Here is a 22,210-nt window from a genome sequence, read left to right as displayed (position 1 = left end):
AGTGCAGTGCCAGGAGTATTCCAAACCAAACAACCCCAAACAAAATCAAACAAAAAGAAAAAAAGAATTAAATTTCCATTGACTTCAATTCTATTTTTACAATAGTATAAAAATACGAAATCACTGCACAGTTTATTTAAGAGAAAATTTTTTGTTAGTTACACAGAAATTATAGTTGTCAGCTTTTTTTTTTTAAGTTGTCAGCTTCTTATATTCACAGAAGTGCCTTCATTTAGTATTTTTCTTTTCATAGTTTTGTTTAGCTATTTATTTAATGATTTATATTTTGGGGGGGGGTTACTCCTGGCTTCATGCTCAGAAATCGCTCCTGGCAGGCTTGGGGGACCATATGGGACGCCAGGACTCAAACTGATGACCTTCTGTATGAAAGGCAAATACCTTACCTCCATGCTATCTCTCTGGCCCCTAATTATTTAATGTTTTAAGGGCTCCATCTGGCAGTTATCAGAACTAATTCCTAGATCTGTTTCAGGTATCACTCATGGCACTTCTCACAAACCATATGTGGTGGCAGGAACTAAACTGGGGACAAGACAACTGCATGCAAGAAAGTGATTTAACTATTGTACTCTCAAGCTCCTACATATTTTTGTTTTAAACTTTATTGTTTAAAGTTTCTTTACTTTTGCTACATTGCTTTGGTAAATATTTATCATCAAATCATTTAATTTCTTCACTTTCAGACTTTGTTTTATTCTGCAAGTGCCATTAGCAAAATATTGACTTTTTTACTCATTGCAATGTGAGTGAAATTTTAATAGATTAGTCTAATTTAGCTATGATTAATGATAGTTAGACTAATTCGTTAATCTTCAAGTTGCTAAAATTTTTCTTTTGCTTCATTTTCTTCTTTTGACTTGATAGTTTTACTTTACTATTTAATATCAGAGTTTGAATGATCATGTATGAATTTATAACACTATGAAGATATCAATATTTTCCAATTGTTACCTGGTGGCACTTAGGGATTACTCCTGGCTCTGTGCTCAGAAGTTACTCCTGGCAGGCTTGGGGGACGATATGGAATGCTGGAGATTGAATCCAGGTTGACTGAGAAAAAAGCATGCACCTGACCCACTTTGTTATTTGCTTTGGCCCTGGCGCTATCAGTTGGTTATTTTTATTGCTCTTTTCTTGGTAACTTCTTTCCAAAAAATTTTGGGGGGTATGGAAGAAAGGGAGTTGGGCCACACCTCACTGCACTCAGGGTTTACTCATAGTAGTGCTTGGGGGACCATAGATGGTGCCAGAAATTAAACCTCATTAGCTACATTTATATGTTTTATATATAAAAGGACCAAAAAAGATGGGTACAGTTGTGTAAGGCATTTGCTTTACATTTATATGTAAATATAAAATATGTAAAGCAAATGCTTTACCAACTGTAACCATCTTTTTGGCCCTTGCAAACTCTCCCCATTCCCTCCATAATCCTAGGGATCCATAGTGTTAGAGATTGAACCTGGAGTTCCTGAATATCTTTCTAACACCTTCTTACTCCCTCACCAAACTCTCTACTAAAAGTTACAAGAATAGTACACTGCAACATACAGGAGCTTCACTGCAACTGACTAGTTCTCAGCTACAGATCCTTCAATTTCGTTCCATTTTGGCCTATTTATTTTAGTTATAAAGACTAATGTTTGAAGCAGAAAAGTATGCTAAAACATTTACTATGAATTTACTATGCTATCATAATCATAAGCTATAAATAAGTTTTTAATACTCCAATTGACTTTGTTTTTATAAAACAAAGTATATATTCTACTGTGAAAAACAGTATTTTAAGACCATAAGAGAACATGATCAAATGGAAATAAGAAACTTCTTTATACTTTTTTATATTACCGAATTGGCTGTAGTTGATTTGAGTTCTTTCTTCCAAGTTTTCTTTCAATCATGTCATAGTGGGTTAAAAGTACTAACAACTTTTCACATGCATAGGAATTGGGCCACTCCATTTTTTCAAGCGTAAATCTCTGTATAAACAATAAAAATACTTTTTTAATCTCTTAGAGACAAAGTAATATTTTTTTCTTCAGAAGCCTCATTAGTTGAAGTAGCATCCATGAGAAGTTCCAGAGAACAAAATGTTCCCTCAGGAGACAATATTACATAAGGCTCAGTTTGACTAGCAGTATATTTCCCAGATGGTGAGAAAATTATATAACCTTTTTTAAACTCAGATTTTTCTTCTCAAAAATATATAGCCTAACTCATATAATATGAAGATTAAACGAAGTCATGTATAATATGCTTTATGTAATATCAAATTTTAAATGTTCAATACATAGGCAATAATTTCACTATTCATTTTACTGATGTAAAGTTAATATAAATAATCACATTTAAACCTCAGAATGACTTCATAAGAATATTATTTCTATTTTATTAGTGAAAAACATGAAGGGTTACATAGCAATGACAGGGTACCAATATTTAAATTTGTCACTGATTACAATCCTAATGCCATTGAAAACTACATAGCCTTTTATAACGACTTAATTGATTCTGACATTCTTTGGTTATATCCTTTCTTTTCTTTTCTTTTTATGCTGCAAACATTTTAATGATTACTGTTGAACATACAATTTGGAAATTTTTTATTTCAAACTGCAACAAGTTAAATAAATGTTTATAATATACGAAGAAAATACAACCAAAAGTAAAACTTGCTTTAAGTGTGCCTTGCACCTAGACCAGTGTTCTCCTACCCCAATATATCTTTTTTGGGCCACACCCAGTGACGCTCAGGGGTTACTCCTGACTATACACTGAGAAATCGCTCCTGGCTTGGAGGACCATATGGGATGCCGGGGATTCGAACCACAGTTCATTTTGGGTCAGCAGCGTGCAAGGCAAACACCCTACCGCTGTGTCATAGCTCTGGCCCCAATATATCTTTATTTTTGAGCTGAACAAATACACTTAAGAATTTTATTTTTATAGTATGTAAGCCTTTCTTTTCTAATACAACCCTGTATATATCCATATATGTGGCATGTGTCCTCTAAAGAATATCAAAATTATGTTTCATCTTATAGTCTGAAATGTATGGTCTCTGTGTGGCAAAGCAATAAAGAATAAAAACTAATGCTAAAAAATAAATAAATAAAAACAAAAGCTAAAATTACATGGGTAGCCAACAGTTATCTTAAATTTCTACTAAATAATAAAAATGACAATCTAGGGGCCGGGCGGTGGCGCTGGAGGTAAGGTGCCTGCCTTACCTGCGCTAGCCTAGGAGACGGACCGCGGTTCGATCCCCCGGCGTCCCATATGGTCCCCCAAGCCAGGAGCGACTTCTGAGCGCATAGCCAGGAGTAACCCCTGAGCGTTACCGGGTGTGGCCCAAAAACCAAAAAAAAAAAAAAAAATGACAATCTTTATCTTTTAAGTATCTAACTTCATACTGAAAAATAAGTCATTTTTCAAATACCTGAAACAATAATAAATTAGGTCTTGTGTACTTAATTTCCTTTACCAACTGATCCTTGCTGAAAAGGAATTCTTGAATAACCTAGAAAAAAAATTGGAATTGAGACTTCAAACAATTACAAAGCGCTACTGAAATAAACACATATTTAAAGTACTAATTATTACCTCATGGAATGGGAAACCCTCACAACTGCATGCTTTCCTGCAAATAAATTACATAAGTTATCAATGCAAGTAGGCAAATTTAGACAGAATCTGAAATACCAGATGATTTAATAAAAATTGCTCTTCGATCATATCATAGTATTTAAGCTCAGTTTTCTATAAATATTAAACTTTTGGGGCCGGAGAGATAGCACAGCGGCATTTGCCTTGCAAGCAGCCGATCCAGGATCTAAGGTGGTTGGTTAGAATCCCGGCATCCCATTTGGTTCCCCATGCCTGCCAGGAGCTATTTCTGAGCAGATAGCCAGGAGTAACCCCTGAGCACTGACGAGTGTGGCCCAAAAACCAAAAAAATAAAAAATTAAAAAAATTAAACTTTTATATATCATCTTTTGAGATCTTAAATATAATCTTTTGAGATCATCAATATTTTTAAAATAGAATCAAGAAAATATAATATAAACATGCTAATATAAACATGGGGGAAAAGTTATGTGAAAACAGTTCAGTCACAGGTATATAAATAGGTTATGCCAAAATGTTAAGAAAAAATGGACAGCTTAAAACATCTTACTCCCCCCAACAACATCTTACTTCTTAATACCAGTCTCTAATGCCTGTAGCTGCCTGTCATGTTCTGAACGGTGCCATTCACAGGGACAGCAGTAATCATAATCATGTGGTTCACAATATCGGTCACTCTCGCAAAATTTGCATCCATTACGTTCATGATCCTTAGGTGAGCCTTTATGAAGACACAAAGAAGTATGTTTTCAGTATTTTTATTCTTTATTTATTTGTGTTCTGGTAGTGAATGGGTCTTACTTCTGGATGTGTACTCTCTCCTGTTGGTGTTTGGGGGAAATTAATGCAGTGCCAGAGATCAAACTGGGGTAAACTACATACAAGGAATGTACCTGACTTCTTGTACTATTGAGACTGACTGGTTTGAGTATTTTTTAAAGTTGAATACAATAATAACTACTATAGTAATTGATAGAGCAAAGTAAACCTTCAGTTCTTAGTATCATATGACTGTAGTATTTTGGGCTTTTTTTTTTTTTTTTGGTATTTCAGGCCACACCCGTTAGATGCTCAGGGGTTACTTCTGGCTGCTCACTCAGAAATTGCCCCTGGCTTGGGGGTACCATATGGGACGCCGGGGGATCGAACCGTGGTCCTTTCCTTGGCTAGCGCTTGCAAGGCAGACACCTTGCCTCTAGCGCCACCTCGCCTGCCCCCATTTTTTTTTTTCCGTCACACCCAGCAATGCTCAGGGGTTATTCCTGGCTCTATGCTCAGAAATCGCCCCCTGCAGGCTCGGGGGACCATATGGGATGCCGGGATTCGAACTAGCAGCCTTTCGCTTGCAAGGCAAACGCCTTACCGCTGTGCTATCTCTCTGGCCCCAGTATTTTGGGCTTTATATTGACTCTTCTATGTAAAACTATTTACAACTCGAATTATACTTTTATAATAATCAATATGAACAAACTGGCTTATGTGATAGTGGATATAAATATAAGATGTAATATGAATAAAATTATTTAATAAAATAATTCATGAAATGGTTTCATTAATAAAAATATTAGAAGATTATATCTGCTAATTATTTCTGGTAGTAATTGGTGCTATTTTTTGCAAATAAAATAATTATTTTATTATTACTATTTTTCAATTTTTTTATTGAGATCATTGTGAATTACAAATTCTTCACAGAATGTTCTTTGGGCATATAGTGACAGTGAATACTGCAATTTTTAAAATAGGCATGGAATATGAACAAATTATGATTATAGCCTGGATGTGGGTCTTAAAAGGAAAGCTTACTATTCAACACTGGTTTAAGAATATAAAGAACAGGCCGGAGAGATAACATGGAGGCAAAGCATTTGCCTTGCATGCAGAAGGATGGTGGTTTGAATCCCGACATCCCATATGGTCCCCTGAGCCTACTAGGAGCAATTTCTGAGCGTAGAACCAGGAGTAACTCCTGAGCGCTGCCGGGTGTGACCCAAAAACCAAAAAAAAAAAAAAAAGAGTATGAAGAGCAGGGACTAGAGTGATAGGTAGGACATTTGCCTAACATGTTTGACCTGGGTTCGATCCAGGAGCCTTTCAGGACTAACTCCTGAGCACTGCCCAGTGATGCTCAGGTTTACTTCTGAGTGCAAGGATCATTACTGGAGGGGCTCAGGGGATCATACAAGGTAAAAGGAATTGAAGCTGGATTGGTCATATGCAAAGCTGATGTCCTATTGGCTGAACTATTGCTCTGGTCCAAGAATGTTTTTAAAAAGATGAATAAAAGAGGGCCAGAGAAATAATACAGTGGGTAAGATATTTGACTTGCACGCAACCAACTCAGGTTGGATTCCAGACATCCCATAAGATCCCTGGAACCTGCCAGAAGAGATTCCTGAATGCAGAGTCAGGAGTAACCCCGGTATATCACCAGGTGTGGTCTCCAAACAAACAAAAACAAATACCCTCCCCCCAAATACCCACACACCAAAAAAACCCCAAAACCAAAAAATGAAAAACTAACCCAAGATCAGGCAATATGATTTCTGATCTATTGTTTCTGATCCAGACATATTAGTGACTTTTTTAAAGACCAAGATGATGAAGATTCACTCCATTTTAATAAGATCCACACTATTTCAATAACAATGAATATGTACTAGAAATTAATTTTAAGATTGCTTATTTGTTACTGTCATTTAAATCACATTGTAAGACAAGTATCATTTATATATATAAAACATATAAATGTAAAACACTGTTAAAAGAAAATGGTTTCAATTCCATTTTCTTATAAAGATTTATCAGTATATATTTTTCCTAAAATGGGCTTACAAATTAAAACTTAGTTTTTGGGCTAGGGAGAGTGCTCAAAGGGCTAAAGAATGTGTTTTATAGGCAGCAATCCTAGGATCAATCCCCATTCTCAGCACCTCTAACTCCCTAGAACTTCAGGGAGAACTGCTGAGTGCAAATTCCAAATAAACAAAACAACACCCCCCCAGAAATCTGAAAATACAATTTTAAGATCTAAGTAATTTATCATGATAGTTTGGAACTAAATTTATCTCATATTCAGGCTGGAGAGATATAGGGGTTAAGGCACTTGTCTCACATGTGGTTGATGTCAGGCTAATCTCTGATTCTACATATGACACTCCTAAGCCCTGCCAGGTATGGCCCCAACCTCCAAATCAGCTCCAATATAAGAAAATTCATATTATTACATCATATACACTTAGAATTATATGTATGTTCTCATACTATTAGCATTTACAACCGAGGAACCCTAATTTACTGAGAAAGCTAAATAAATAAAATGTTCCATAAAGATAGGAATAAAATTATGAGCAGCAGATACCAATATTGTTAATTGTACATTTCCTGCATCAGCTTACCTGGATGAGCACACACAGAACAATGAGGCAATTTTTTAGTAATTAGTGGTTGTGGATCAGAATCACAAGATTTTTCATTCCACTGATCAAACCTTAAAAGAAAATAATTTTTAGAAGAAAAAATGGCACAAGGTCACCAAAATGCCATGTTCCCAAATGTCAGGCAATTCTGTTCCCTTCTAACTGCCCACTTATTTTTCTCTTTGGTGTAAACAAGGTTGCTGGCTCAGCTTCAGAAAATTCCCAACTTATATGCTACAAATTTAAAATGTGTCCCTAAGACAGCAGTATTATAACTGGGGTGTGGGGATGAGAGAAAAAGATTAAGTATCTGTGCTTGTGTGTGTATTCATTTAATCTTTAAAAATGAAAAAACTACCTTATATTATGCAGCAATATGTGGGGAGAATAATGTCCATGTCTTTTATCTCTTTTTTATATACACAATAAACAAGTTCTTGTGAATAAATACTTTCTGTATTACAAAGGATGAAGAATAAAATATAAAACTAAAATAATATTAATCTTCTGGATAAAAACTTATAAAAATCTTTATCACTTGAAATGATTATTTTCTTCTCTTTTATGCAAACAACAAAACATCAGCTATATAATAAATTATTCTAAGTAAAAAGAACTAGAAATAAATTATATATAAAATGCAAAGTCTCTCTCACACACAAGTGTCTGTTACTTCTAAAGAGTTCTACTAAAAGTTAATTTCCTTTCTCTCTTGCTCTCATTTTGTTTTTTTCAGCCACACCTGGTAATACTCAGTGTACTTATTAAACTCCAGTGGTGCTTGGTGGGACTATGTCGGGCTAGGGACTAACCCTGGGCCTCCCATATGCAAAGCATGGGCTCAACCCTATGTGTCTCTCTAGTTTTCATTTTTTAATAAAGTTCTTGGTAATAAAACCATCAAAGTGACAGTTAAATATTCATCATAAAACACAACTATTATGAATTAAGTTCCTCTACTTTTTGAAGTTAGTTTAATAAAATACTAAATTAATCTTCAGTTCATTGTATAATATCTAGTATTGATGTAATACTTAGCTTCCTAAATTTTTTTTTTTGGAGGGGGTTGGGCCATACCTGATGCTCAGGGGTTACTTCTGCCTCTTCAATCAGAAATTGCTACTGGGGACCATATGGAATGCCAGAAATCAAACTCAGGTTGTTTGCATGAAAGGCAAACACCCTACTAGCTGTGCTATTGCTCCGGCCAGAATTTTTAACTCATTTACTAAAGACATTAATTGCTGCTAAATAAATAGCAGTTAAAAATATTAAAATAACACAGGATGATATTGGGGCCAGAGCAGTAATAGAGCAAGATACTTGCCTGGCACTTGGCCAACCCAGATTTAATCCCTAAGCATCCCATATAGCTTCCTGAGCACCACCAGGAGTAATTTCTGAGTACAGAGTCAGAAATAATTCCTGAGCATCTGTAGGTGTGGCCCTCCTAAAAAACAAAACAAAGGATAAACACAGGGAAATCAATCTAAATTACCATATTTTCCGGCGTATAAGACGACTTTTGAAACAAAAAAAAAGTCAACCGAAAATCGGGGGTCGTCTTATACACCGAATATATCCGAAAAATGTTTCAATATGCCGCTAAACGAAAATTGTCTGAATATTGCCACAAAATGAACTTTCCAACTCGATCCTGCAGCAATCACTGCAAGGCTGCTTGGACTGCCCCTCTAACTCAGCCAATCCAAGCAGGCTTTTTATGCATGCAAATTAGACAATGTTCTGTACCGAATCTACACTGTAAAAATCCTGGCCAGAGTCAGAGAGGAAGTCTATTACAGTATAACCTTTGAACCTTTGCTTGTTGTGATTGGCTCACTGTGGTACATACAGTTGCAGCACAGGAACATTCTGTCTGATACAGTGAATATAGGCCTAAACCTTTGTTTGAACTGCAAAATTAAGGGGTCGTCTTATACGCCGGAAAATACAGTAATAAAAATTATGTTAGATAATTAATAAAAATGCCATTTCATTATTTTTATGTTTAGGCAAGCATTAAAAATACTGCCCCAAATAGGAAAAGTGCCTTACTTCCTGTACTATATATCCAGCTGTAATAAAAGATTTATTGAATTCTTAGACCTAGTAATTTTATAATTGAAAGAGAAGCATTACAGGAAAGAACATAGTAATTAAAAATCCTTGTTTTGGGGGCTCAGAAGAGACTATATCCAGAATGATCAGGGACCATATGAGTGCCAGAAATCATACCGGAGTAGATCTACCTCATGCAAGGCAAACACTTTACCTCCTGTATTATCTCTTTCCCACTCAAAAATTCTGTTTTTTTCTTTTTTGTTGTGGTGGGGTGAGGGAGAGAGGGCCACATCTGGCAATGTTCTGGGGAGCATATTAGATGCCGGAAATAGAACCTACGTTGACCACCTTACCCATTGAAATATCACTCCAGCCCCTGAAAATCCTTTTGAGGATTCTACCACTCACGGTTTCCTTTTATATAGTCACCATCTCAAACTATTGAAGGAAAATTATTTCTTCTTCCAATCTTCTACTTTATAGTCTTCTTATTTACTCTATACCTTATAATTATTTAAGTTAGGTTTTATAAAAAATTGCTTTCATCAAATAAATATAATTCACACTTTGACAATGGGAAAAAGTATTTGTAAATATCTATATATTTTTTATCTTGTCTTAAATTCTTAAATGGTATATTGTCCTTTAGAATCAATGCATTACTAAGCATGTGTCCATAGAATAAAGGATAACAAAATAAAATTTTTAGCAAGTATTATCTATTAAATATTTGCATTTTATCTATAAAAATATAGTGTTAATTTATTTTATAAATTTATGTTTATCTTTACTTGGTAAATAATCTAAAAGCCTATGGTAAATGCCCATAATTACAAATAAACTCATCTGACATTTTATTGTTTGTGTTTGTGATGCACTAATTATATGGAAACAACACAGTTTAGCTTGGGGCATATACTTTCTTTGTAAAACTTCAGCCTAAATATGTTATTTACACTAGTATAAAGTAAAAGCCCTCCTTTTTAAAGGCATAATATTTGAGTAAAATTCACTATTAAATTAAACAAGAATAGAAATGTTATGTCACAAGCAAAAGTAAACTGTAGTTACCTCTGAAGCAAACTTTGCCCTTTCAAATTGCGTGTAAGTTTTAATGCTTGTTCTTTTCCAACTCCAGGGACTCCCTTTCCAAAAATAAGAATAGAAATTCCGATGTTAATCACTAGGGAATAAATAAATTAAATTATTCATTTGTTAATGATTAAAAGATCATTCAGGATTATATTATTTCACTCAAAGAAAGAGCACAGGAGCAGCTCTTCAAGCATAGAAGTACTCTATTACCCATCACACCACCACAGGCAGTGGCTCATATCCCTGCCCTTTAAGAAATAAATAATCAATGTAGAACTAGGAAGTGCAAGATATACTGAACAGAAAAGAAAATGATTAAAAAGCTAGCACACAGCATAACTGAGCACATCAGAAGCCCATATCTCTACAGCCTGTATTCGTTGGTTGATTTTTATTCCTTTTGTTTATAAGCATTGCACAAAATCTTAATTTCTTTGAAGGTATATCAAGTTAGCAATAGCCTTAAAATATTTAAATAGAACAACACAAATAACAGTGTTTCTGGTAACAAAGATGCAAAAAAGTCAGGGCAAATGTATAAAGTAATACACGTAAACCTGTATTTCTGTAACTTCAAAACGGCAATTTCCCTTAAATTAAACAATGGGCTATTTTTGGACTTCAATTATGATATAACTATATATGGAAAATGGAGACCTTCTACTTAAGAATAAGTAAAATATAATTACATTCTGTTATACATAGAGTTTTTTTCCTATTGCTTTCTTTTCTTACTAGTAAAAAAAAATTGATTTGGAAGTGCTTGGGCAATGCTCAGGAGCTCTTGTTGGGTCTGTATTGTGTGTGAGTCCTAGTGACTTTCAGGGGCCTGGGGACCGAATTGGGGTCATCTGCATATAGAAAAAGCACCTTTCCCCCTGCACTGGTAGATATGGCCTCAAACAAAAATGAAACAAAAAATTGATCTAGTTGGCTGCCAGTAACAAATTATAAATTAGTTAATAATTTTTGTCCTGTTAATTTCATCGATCCTATACTCATGTGAAACAAAACCATGTCAGATTTTTTAATTTTCTGGAGCATAGGAAATATAGAAAACATAGGAAGAATATGGGGGACTGAAGAAATAACATAATGGGTAGAGTGCATGCCTTGCACACAATCAACCTGAGTTTGATCCCCACCACTCCATGCCTTCTAGGAGTGATCCCTGAATGCTGAGCCAGGAGTAAGATTTGAGCACTGTCTGGTGTTGCTTGCACTCATGCGCACATGCACACACATACACAGAGACATTAAGTATAAGAGATTCTGTGAAGATAAAGAGAGGATCATTAGGAACAGAACGATGTGGCTACATGGAAAAAACTACAAGTCATTTTATATTTCTAAACATATTTAGGAAAATTGCTTATCTTTATGATTCATAATTCATCTTTCACCTATTTGTTACAATATAACAAACTGTTTATCTTCTGATATAAACTAAAAGTTTTCATAAACAAAACAAACCATGCTATGAGGCACGGCACTGTCCTTATCAGTTTACTGGGCCAGTGTACCAGACTCTCTTCAAACTGGGGGTGTTCTTTCTAATCTATTATTTAGATTAGAACCAGCTATTTGGCCCCTTTTATCCCTCTTTCCTCTTCTTTTGGAAATTCTATCATTCCAAGGTTATTTCTCCTGATATCAAAAATATCTCTTCATTTTATGTTTTTGCTTTTGTGCCAAATGTTATGGGACCTTATAGGTTGTTTAGGGCAAACCTAAGGTTGGCTATGTGCAAGGCAAATGCCCTACTGGCTGTCCAATTCCAAATCTCATTAAAAAAACAACCAAAAAATCAATTTCTTTTCTATTATATCTTTATGGTAGAGTTGTATACTTTGTCTTCAAGATCAATGATTCAATTTCAGCTTCATTCATTCTTGCTACTATATCTTTAGTACCTTCATTTCTACTTGAAAGCACTGTTTTATTTTTTCCTATCAGAATCTCTTCAGTCTGAATCTCTGAGTGAGTCTTTCACATTTAACCGTGAAAGGTTTGCTTTTCTAAAGCCTTCTTCTGGCAGCTTAGCAAGATATGAAGTGATTGAGAATTTTCTTGGACTTTTGTCATGATGCACTGGTGTGGTTGAATTGTTGTCATTTTTGTTGTTGTTGCTTATTCCAGTGATGCATGAGAACTAACGATGAGCTGTCATCAGCAGTGATCTGGTAATCCAGTTCACAAGATCAGGCTGGCTTATGACTGTTGATTTCTAACAGCCAATGATGCTCCTTCACCAGCTCTAAATGAGCTGCCTAGTTGTAGCCAGTGAAATCAGGGTATGAATTAGATCAGAATCTAGTCTTTAGATCAGAGTTGCCCCAAAGTGCCTGAGTCCCTCTCTTAAGAAGTCCTTTAGAAGCTCACTATATCCCATGGCTGTTATAGTTCTATTCACAAGCCTGTGATTTATCTGCAATTCTGTCAGCTGACTGTCCAAAGAGTGTGTTTCCCTTGAAGCATGATCTCAGCTCCCTTTTCACGTCTTGTTGCCCTATTAATTAATTAATCAGGAATGTGTCCATGTAGAACAAGAACCTGGGCTCTTTCTCAGTTCTGGGCAACTGATAAGCCAAGAATAATCTGACCATTGCTGAGGTTATAAGCATATGCATATTGCGCCTGGTTTGTGGGTGGTCATCAGCAAACATGCACTTGTGTTAGAAAGTGCTCCCACTTCCTAGTTCAAGGAGGCCTGATTCCCACTGGGCCACTGTGTGCAAGTGCACACCTACCTTCCTCCTGTGACCTTTATGCTGATGCCAAAAAACGGCACAGAAGTGTGCTTTATCAGGTAACTGGATGTGCCACCTGCTTAAGAAATGGAAATCACTTGCTGCTTTGTTCCTCTCCAGAGCTTCAATCAAGTTTCAAACAAGAACTATAAAAGAAGGGCTGGAGCTGCCATTGCAATTCTCTGATCCTACTCTATAGTTTTGTTCACTTGTCTTCAGGCTACTGTGGTCAGCTGTGCTGTTAGCTATGCAGAAATTCTAACATTTGGGGGGCAGACAGCAGGTAGGGCATCTGCCTTGTACATGGCTGACCAGGTTTGATTCCCCCATGTTCCATATCGTCCTCTGATCATCACCACAAGGGATTCTTGAATGCAGAGCCAGGAATTATCACTGAACACCGCTGGGTATAACACACCCTATCTCTCATTTTCTATATGCTCTGGGTTTACCATTGGCTAATTGGAGCTTCTCATGTGAAACCTATGTTTGTAAGGCATTCTCATCTCAGATCCCTGTAAAGTTACAGTGCTTCTCTAATAAAGCCAAGGGGGTGAGGGAGTGGTGGGACATATGGTGTCAGGAATTGAACCATTGAACCAGGTTTAATATATTGATCTTTGTGGTACAAAATTAGATCATTAATCAAATAAACATATAGTAGTAGCTATATTATACAACATGCAAAATTTCATAAGATACAATAAATATATAACTACAACAATTTTGGTTACCTTCGGAAGATAATCACATCCAAGCAGTATTGCAAATCCAACTAGAGTATCTCTATCCAAACCTAGTTTACTCTTGATGGATGATATTGTATAACAATCAACATGTGGATCCTAGAAGAAAGTGGAGATTGAGTTTAGGACTGGCTAGCAAGTACAAAGAATAAGGCACTTAGATGGCCTAGATTCAAATCATGAGTGCCACATATAGTCCTCTGAGAACTACCAGAAGCGATCCTTAAGCACAGAGATATAAGTAGGATCTGAGCAGTTAAGAGGTCCTCTCATCCTCCCCCCAACCCACACAAAGATCCAAAATGGCCATTTTATAGTGCTGGAGAGAATACAACAGATAAGACTTGCATGCTGACGAAATTTCAGTCCCCGGCACCACCTATGATCTCCTGAGCTATCAAAAGTGATTCCTGAGTACAGAGTCAGGAGTAAATCCTGATCACAGCTGGGGTTGCCTCAAAATAAAAATAAATACATATATAAAGTCACCATTGGTAGGCTATGAGTTGGCTCATAGGGCTGGAGTACAATTTTTTATGTGGGAGACTTGACTTGAATCCCTGGCATTGCCAGAAGTAATCCCTGGGATACAACATGAGTAGGCCTTTTGTACTGTTGGATAGGATCCCCAAAACAAAACAAAAAAGCAGTCATTTATGGAAATAAAAAAATGATCAGACTTAAACACCAAACCCAAATCAATGTTAACAGAATCGATACCGATCTACAACAAGCTATACACAGAGGGGACCAGTTACACTAGCAGTCCAGGGGCAGAGGGAGGAGATATGTCTTCTATGCTGGGAGGACAACACTGGTGGTAGGAATGGCCCTGATTCATTGTCACTATGTACCTTAAATATTACTGTGAAAGATTCAAAATTCACTTTGGTCACAATAAAAATGATAAAAAAGCAATCATTTATGTATTAAACAGCATAATGAAAAAGAGCATTTAAAGAAACAATTATCAGACTGGAGTTTTACAGGCACTGAGATCAAGAGATACAAAGGGTCCCAGAGGAAATAGACCCAGCTAAATAAACTCAAGATACATTTATTGTAAAATAAAAAATTTTTTTCTAAAGATAAAGAAAAAATATTGAAAACAGCAAGATCAGTAAAAAAAATTTTCATATAAAGAAAATCTTAAACGATTATCTACCAAATGAGAATCTATGAGCCAGAGGAATGGAGGGATATATTACAAAAATTCAATGAAACAAACACCCTATCATCATTATTCTGCTAAACTGTCTTTCTGATTTGAAGGAACAGGTAACAACTTAGGAAATTCAGGGCCCGGAGAGATAGCACAGTGGCGTTTGCCTTGCAAGCAGCCGATCCAAGACCAAAGGTGGTTGGTTCGAATCCTGGTGTCCCATATGGTCCCCCGTGCCTGCCAGGAGCTATTTCTGAGCAGACAGCCAGGAGTAATCCCTGAGCACCGCCGGGTGTGACCCCCCCAAAAAAAAGTTTGTTTATTTGCAAGCAGCTGATCCAGAACCAAATGTGGTTGGTTCGAATCCAGGTGTCCCATATGGTCCCCCGTGCCTGCCAGGAGCAATTTGTGAGCAGACAGCCAGGAGTAACCCCTGAGCACCGATGGGTGTGGCCCCCCCCCCCAAAAAAAAAAGTTTCAAACAACTTAGGAAATTCATAGCCTTGAAATCAGTTTTACAAGAAGTATAAAAGAATTAAAGCTTCTTTAAAAGACAAGACAAAAACAACAAAACAAACAAACAAAAAGACAAGACAAACTTCTCTGCAGGTGCGCTGAGTATGGTATTCACTCATTGTGTTTTAGGTTGCCCTTTACTAGATTAAGGAAGGTATATTTATTTAGTGTGCTAAGGAATTTTATACATTTTCAATAATAAATTAATATATCATTTATATTATATTGAATGTGCTATGACTTATAAAACACTGTACTTTTAATAGGCCCATTCAGTTTTCCCCTTCATATTTCTTATTTCTCTTCAGTCTTACTAAAATTTACAGTTGTAGGCTTTACTTACTTCATGTAAACTCTAAAATATATTAGTGAAGTTTTTAAATGTTTTATTAATGACAGGGAAGACAGAATTATTAACATAATGAGACATACATACAAAATAAAAGTTAATGTAATATATTTTAGACACAAGAGTTGAAAACTTAACATTATATTATATTGTATTAAATGTAATTTATTTATATAGGTTAATATCATATAGCAATCAATCATCACAAATTAACTTTTATTATCGGTAATTCATTTCTGATAACTGCATTTGTCATTTCTCTAAGTTTTCTCGCAGCAGTAATATGAATTTGTATCTGCAAGGAGGGCAGCCTAGGGGAGGTGGAGAATGAAAACTGGGGCATTGATGGAGGAAAGTTCACACCTGTGGAAGGATTGTATGCTTGAAACAACTGTATTATAAATAATTTTGCAAATAATGATGCTTTAATAAATATAAAATTAAAAAAAACAAGGAATGGGCGGGAAGCATGCCTTGGGGAAGCAGGAGTATCTGGAAAATGAGGCAGACTAGAAGAAACAAAGATATTTGGTAAAGAGTCAATGGGTACTTCGGTGTGAGTGAGTTGCAATAATTGCACATCAAAATAATAAACTTTGGGGCTGGAGAGATAGCATGAAGATAAAGACTTTGCCTTGCATGCAGAAGGTCAGTGGTTCAAATTCCGGCATCTCATATGGTCTCCCGAGCCTGCCAGGCTATCATTCTACCCCTGATCAATCAAGTTTTTAAGAAGAGAAATATGTCTTTTAAAGAGAATAAACTGTGTGGCAACATTTTTTTATAACAGTAAATATTTAATTAAATAAGATAGCCTGTGAAGCAAACGTTGGGATAAAAACAAAGGGAAAAATACCTTGATATTTATAGTGAAGTTTCTATAGACAGTCTGGGCCCCGTAAAGGAAAGCATCTCCATCGTTGGTGAGGCAGCCATCTACATGGCCACTGGAATTAAGAAAAGCGCACATGGCCTCAGCTTCTCCATTTGCTTGTACCCAGGGAATTCCTAAGCATTCCAGCATTTGACAACACTGAAAGAAAAGGTAAGTACAAAAATTAGAAGAACAATCTCATGTCAATATTGAAAATTGCTTAACTTCAAATATTAACAGTTGTTCCCTAGGTATTTTATATAAAATTATATTAAGAAACATTTAGGAACTTGAACATTAAAGAATGACTGTAGGGCCAGTAAAATAGTAGAGGAGATAGGGCACTTGCCTTGTACCCAGCCCACCCAGATTCAATCATTAGAACTTTACCTGGTTCACTAAGCACTGAAACCAGGATTGCTCCTTGAGCAGAGCCTAGACAAGCCCTGACCACTGTTGGGTATAATCCATTGTTAAAGTTTTAAATATGACAATAGAAATCATATCGTAATTATGTTTCTTCAGAGTTATATATTTTAAGCAAGGTAATAAAATATTAAAAGTGGGGAGAGGGCAGGGTCAAGATAGAAAAGAGAATAATATCTTAGGGTTCTGGGTCAAATCTAGTGATGACACCATATCCACATATGTGGTGTCAGAGATCAAACTGGAGTCAGCAATGCAGCTAAATCTCTGCACTAATCTCTGACCCTAAATATTTTCTTCAGCTTTTAGACTACACTCAGAGTTCAGTATTTACTCCAGTTGCACACTGATGGGAGGGTCTCTTCTTAGCCATGCTCGAGATTTTTGCAGTGCCAATGACCTCTGGTATGAAGGACACATGCAAACACCTTTCAAATTATCCCCTTTGGTCCTGGAAAATTAATTTTAAAAAATCATATTTTAACAAAAAATAGAATTCTTTTTTTTTTTTTTTTGGGTCGCACCCGGCGGTGCTCAGGGGTTACTCCTGGCTGCCTGCTCAGAAATAGCTCCTGGCAGGCACGGGGGACCATATGGGACACCGGGATTCGAACCAACCACCTTTGGTCCTGGATCGGCTGCTTGCAAGGCAAACGCCGCTGTGCTCTCTCTCCGGGCCCAAAAAATAGAATTCTTGAGAAAACAGGATTATTCATAAAATGTCTTTTTAAATTTATTTTTATCTTTTATTGTGGGCAAAGTGAATTACAAATATTTCACAGTAATATTTAAGGCACAAAGTAGTAATGAGTGAGGGACATTCCCAACCACCAGTGTTGTCCTCCCTCCACTCCTGTTCCAACATGCATCCCTCTTACCCCTCCTTTACCCCCCGCCCCGTAATGGTAGTGCAATTGTTCCTCCTTTGTACAGCTTGATGTAGACTGGGTATCATTTCTGTTGTCACTGACTTTGGATTTTGTGTTCAAGTCTGATCATTTTTTATTTCCACCAAATGGCCAGCCTTTTAAAGCAAAATACAAATGCCAAAATTTGTAAAACAGGGATATAAAAGAAAAAAATAGCATTGAGGGCTGGAGCAATAGCACAGTGGCAGGGCATTTGCCTTGCATGTGGCCAACCCATGATGAACCTCAGTTAGATTCTCGGCATCCTATATGGTCCCCCGAGATTGCAAAGTGTGATTTCTGAATGCAGAGCCAGGAGTAACCCCTATGCACAACTGGGTGTGATCCAAACCCACCCAAAATAATTATTTTGTTTTTTGTTTTTTTTTTGGTTTTTGGGCCACACCCGGCAGTGCTCAGGGGTTACTCCTGGCTGTCTGCTCAGAAATAGCTCCTGGCAGGCACGGGGGACCATATGGGACACCGGGATTTGAACCAACCACCTTTGGTCCTGGATCAGCTGTTTGCAAGGCAAATGCCGCTGTGCTATCTCTCCGGGCCCATATTTTGTTATTTTAATAATATCTTTAATACATAAAGAACCTAAAAGAAAAAATTAAAATGTGAAAAAAATAAATAAGTGAGACAAATTACTATATCAGTATCTATGGAGTAACTAAATGTTTAATTTCATCATTAAAAGATTATCCTTTTAATGTGTATATTATACTATATATTTATAAATATTATATAAACGAAGGCATATTTTTATATGGGTGACACTCAATAATGCTAAGAAACTGAAGTTGGGTAGGGGCATGAGATTTCTGGGATAAAATTTAGGGTATTGCCTAGTCATGTGCTATAAAACTTGAATTCTCCCCTCCCTACTATATGCTAATTTTTGCTACTAAACAGTACAAATTTCTTATTATTCAAGGTTCTTAAGGGTCACTAAAATTGCTTTTTCCATCTCTATACTGACAAAAAGTAATTGTAAAAAGCTGTAAACTAATTTCTAAATTTATTCTATCTATCCCACTTTCAGTAGTGTTTTCTTTTGCTTCACTTTGGAAACACAGTTCATAGTGGTTAGAGATTATTTCCAGTTCTTTTTTCAAAGGTTACTCTAGCAGTAGACAGGGAACAATGTGGGTGCCCAGGATCAAACCGAGGCTTAAAGCGTGTGTTATTTCATTGAAATCTTTGTGGTTTCCAATTTGGATGCCTTTGATCTTAAAATTCCAAGTCACTGGACGAGAAAGAGTACATAGATTAGACTTGGGTTCTAAGATCAGGACCACCTATGGCTCCTCAAGGACTGCCAAAAGAGACCGTCAGAGCACAAAGTTAGAGGAATTTCTGACAACTGCCAGGTATACCCCACCCACCTCTTGTTTCCCAAATCCCAAGAGAATGCTTTATACAGAAAAGGCATTCTGGGCCCGGAGAGATAGCACAGCGGCATTTGCCTTGCAAGCTGCTGATCCAGGACCAAAGGTGGTTGGTTCGAATCCCGGTGTCCCATATGGTCCCCCGTGCCTGCCAGGAGCTATTTCTGAGCAGACAGCCAGGAGTAACCCCTGAGCACCGCCGGGTGTGACCCAAAAACCAAAAAAAAACAAAAAAAAAGAAAAAAGAAAAGGCATTCTATAATTTCCTATGTAATAGAGAAAAAATATACATGATTTTGAATAGAATGTAGTATCAAGGGACTATATAACACGTTAAGTGAAAATTACTTATTTATGATCATAGCAATTTTCAAAATATATGCACATTTATTTGAAAATAAACTATTATCTTATTTTATTATTAAAATATAAAATTGTATAAGTAATATATAAGTACTTGGAAATACTAAAAAATTTCAGTCATACATTATATGATTAAAACTTAACCAACAACTTTTAACTGTGTATCTCAAGATAACTCAATTAAAAACAATTATTAATTAGGGGCCAGCGTGATAGCACACGGGTAGGGCATTTGCCTTGCATGCAACTGACCTAGGTTTGATTTTTAGAGGTTATATCCCCTTTTCCAGTTGGTCCCATATGATCCCCCAAGCCAGCCAGGAGTAACTTCTGAGTGCAGAACCAGGAGTAACCCCTGTGTGCTGCTGGGTGTGGCCCCCCAAAATTTATTAATTAAAAATTTTCAAAGTCATAGGGAAACCAAGAATGTAATCTATAATGAACTATTATAATTATGAATGAATAATTTAATAACATAATTTTGGAATTCCAGAATAGCTAAAAATATAAAAAGTAACATGAAAATTGCTATAAAGATTTTTATTTTGGTCACACCTCTAGCAAAGTATTATCTGCATTTCACAAACAAGAAAATCAGGCAAATATAAGCTATAAATCTTGTGCAGTATCTCTGAATGATGGTAGAGGCAGAGTTTGAACTTATCAGTCTCATTCCAAAATATTCAGATAATGCCAGGGAAATAGCTCAGAAGAAACTATCTGAGCATGCAGGAGAGGCCTAAGTTTGGTGCCTGAGCAGTACTGAGGAATGATCCCCAAGAATCTGACAAGGTAGCCCAAGCACTAGTATGTGTGCCATTAGAAAATAGAAGCAAATAAAGCATCTTATCTATTCATATTGTCCTTTAATTTAAAGTAACTTAAGTATTAAACATGGCTAAATGATCCTATATCAGAATGCAAAGTATTTTTAACTCAAATCAAAATGAGTGAATCAGAACTGAATGTTTTACCTCTTTTAAGACTGATTTAAAGTGCGATCTCCCTGTTTTCTGAGTCCATGGGTTTCCTGAAGATCCATAACGAGCCTGATTCCTCTTGTTTATAACATCAGCCTTCAATTTTGGGGGTTCCCCTTCCACAACAAACATCAGTTTCACATCCATAAGTGTTAAATATGAGATACGAAAAAATAAATTCCTGAATATAAAATTTCAAATAAATTATATATTGATAGCAAGTCAACATAACCTATGACATAATACCATGTATCAAAGATGTCATATGGAAATAACAATTTATTAATGAAGACTATCTGAGTGGCTAAAAATACCAATGACTATTATAAAGTAAGACGTTTTAGGATTATTTTTAATTTGTAGTTATTTGTTGTTGGGGGGGCAACACATGGAGAACTAATAATGGGAACCTTCAGTGGTGACAGGGACTGAAATGGGGTCTGCTGTTTCCAAGGCAAGTGTCTTAACCAATTTTACTAATTTTACCAAATTACTAATTTTTCTGTCTTGATATAAGATTGTTTTAATTATTTTATGAAAATGATTTAGAGGAGGACAAGAATAGAGGGAGGTAAAATAGTGAACAATCTGACTTCAGTAGTACAGATGAAAGGTGATTTGGCATATAGTGGGGAAGTGCCTCTGGAGTTTGAGAAAAGCTTACAAACATAAAATGTATACTGGTGGTTGCTGGCAGAATTTTTTATGAATAGGTATCTGGACAGTTAAGCCAGTGAGAGAACGGTCCTCCAATTTCTGTCCTTTAGTCACAGAGCATCTTAATGGATACTTTATGTGGGCAGCTATAAGTCTGCAGTTCAAAGGGTAAGCGATACACATTTGTTAGCCAATATAAAAATAGCAATTTTGTACATGTTAATATAAATATCTCAAAATGTAAAAAACAAAAATGAAGGGGAAAGAAAACCAACCCTGAGCTGACTATCCAACCATACATTTCTATTCTATTTAAAAACTTATACTGTACCTGAGGTGGGGTTTCACGACTATTCCCATCATTTTTTTGACGGTCTGTGCTTCACATACCCAGAGACTCAGGTCAACTGCAATGGTCTTTCCACCAAGACTATGCAAGGGGGTGTGTTGCTTAACAGGCTCCAAAATTTGCCACAAATCAGTGACTCCCATTATGGTGGTTATCTGAGACACAATTAAAAAATACAAAGACAGCTCAAAACGTGAATTCACCATCAGGTTAGTTTAGTTTAGAATAATTCATTAATATAGTTTCCTCTCATGTTGTAGTCAGTTGATTTTTAATGAACCAGTAATACACTGAATATTACAATGGTGGTAACTAATCAGACAAAATACTGATTAAGTAATCAATTGTTTGTAGTTTATAGTATGTTAAATGTATCCTTTAAATTTCACTTATGACATCTTTTGATGTTCTCTAGAACACTGGAAAAATTGTAGTTTAATGTAAACCAAGTGCCAATTGTACCCTATACTTTCTTATTCTTTCCTCTTTTGTAACCTCTTTTCCAGGTGC

At 36.1% G+C, this 22,210-nt stretch overlaps 1 protein-coding gene across 1 annotated transcript in view; it reads right to left on the bottom strand.

Annotated features, from left to right (window-relative positions):
- The window catches only part of GEN1 (GEN1 Holliday junction 5' flap endonuclease), a 32,930-nt gene extending 11,087 nt beyond the window's left edge, over nucleotides 1-21,843 (bottom strand). Inside the window, 10 exon segments of the mRNA XM_049784861.1 lie at nucleotides 1,870-2,000; nucleotides 3,461-3,541; nucleotides 3,625-3,661; nucleotides 4,219-4,369; nucleotides 7,047-7,138; nucleotides 10,203-10,276; nucleotides 13,711-13,821; nucleotides 16,606-16,782; nucleotides 20,689-20,875; nucleotides 21,683-21,843. Of these exon segments, the coding sequence (XP_049640818.1) occupies nucleotides 1,870-2,000; nucleotides 3,461-3,541; nucleotides 3,625-3,661; nucleotides 4,219-4,369; nucleotides 7,047-7,138; nucleotides 10,203-10,276; nucleotides 13,711-13,821; nucleotides 16,606-16,782; nucleotides 20,689-20,875; nucleotides 21,683-21,843 (1,202 nt within the window).
- Between the last annotated feature and the right edge of the window lie 367 nt (nucleotides 21,844-22,210).

Source organism: Suncus etruscus, chromosome 12, assembly GCF_024139225.1.
Source record: "Suncus etruscus isolate mSunEtr1 chromosome 12, mSunEtr1.pri.cur, whole genome shotgun sequence".
NCBI lineage: Eukaryota > Metazoa > Chordata > Mammalia > Eulipotyphla > Soricidae > Suncus > Suncus etruscus.
Note: the sequence above shows the minus strand (reverse complement) of the source record. Positions and strands in the feature narration are given on the sequence as shown.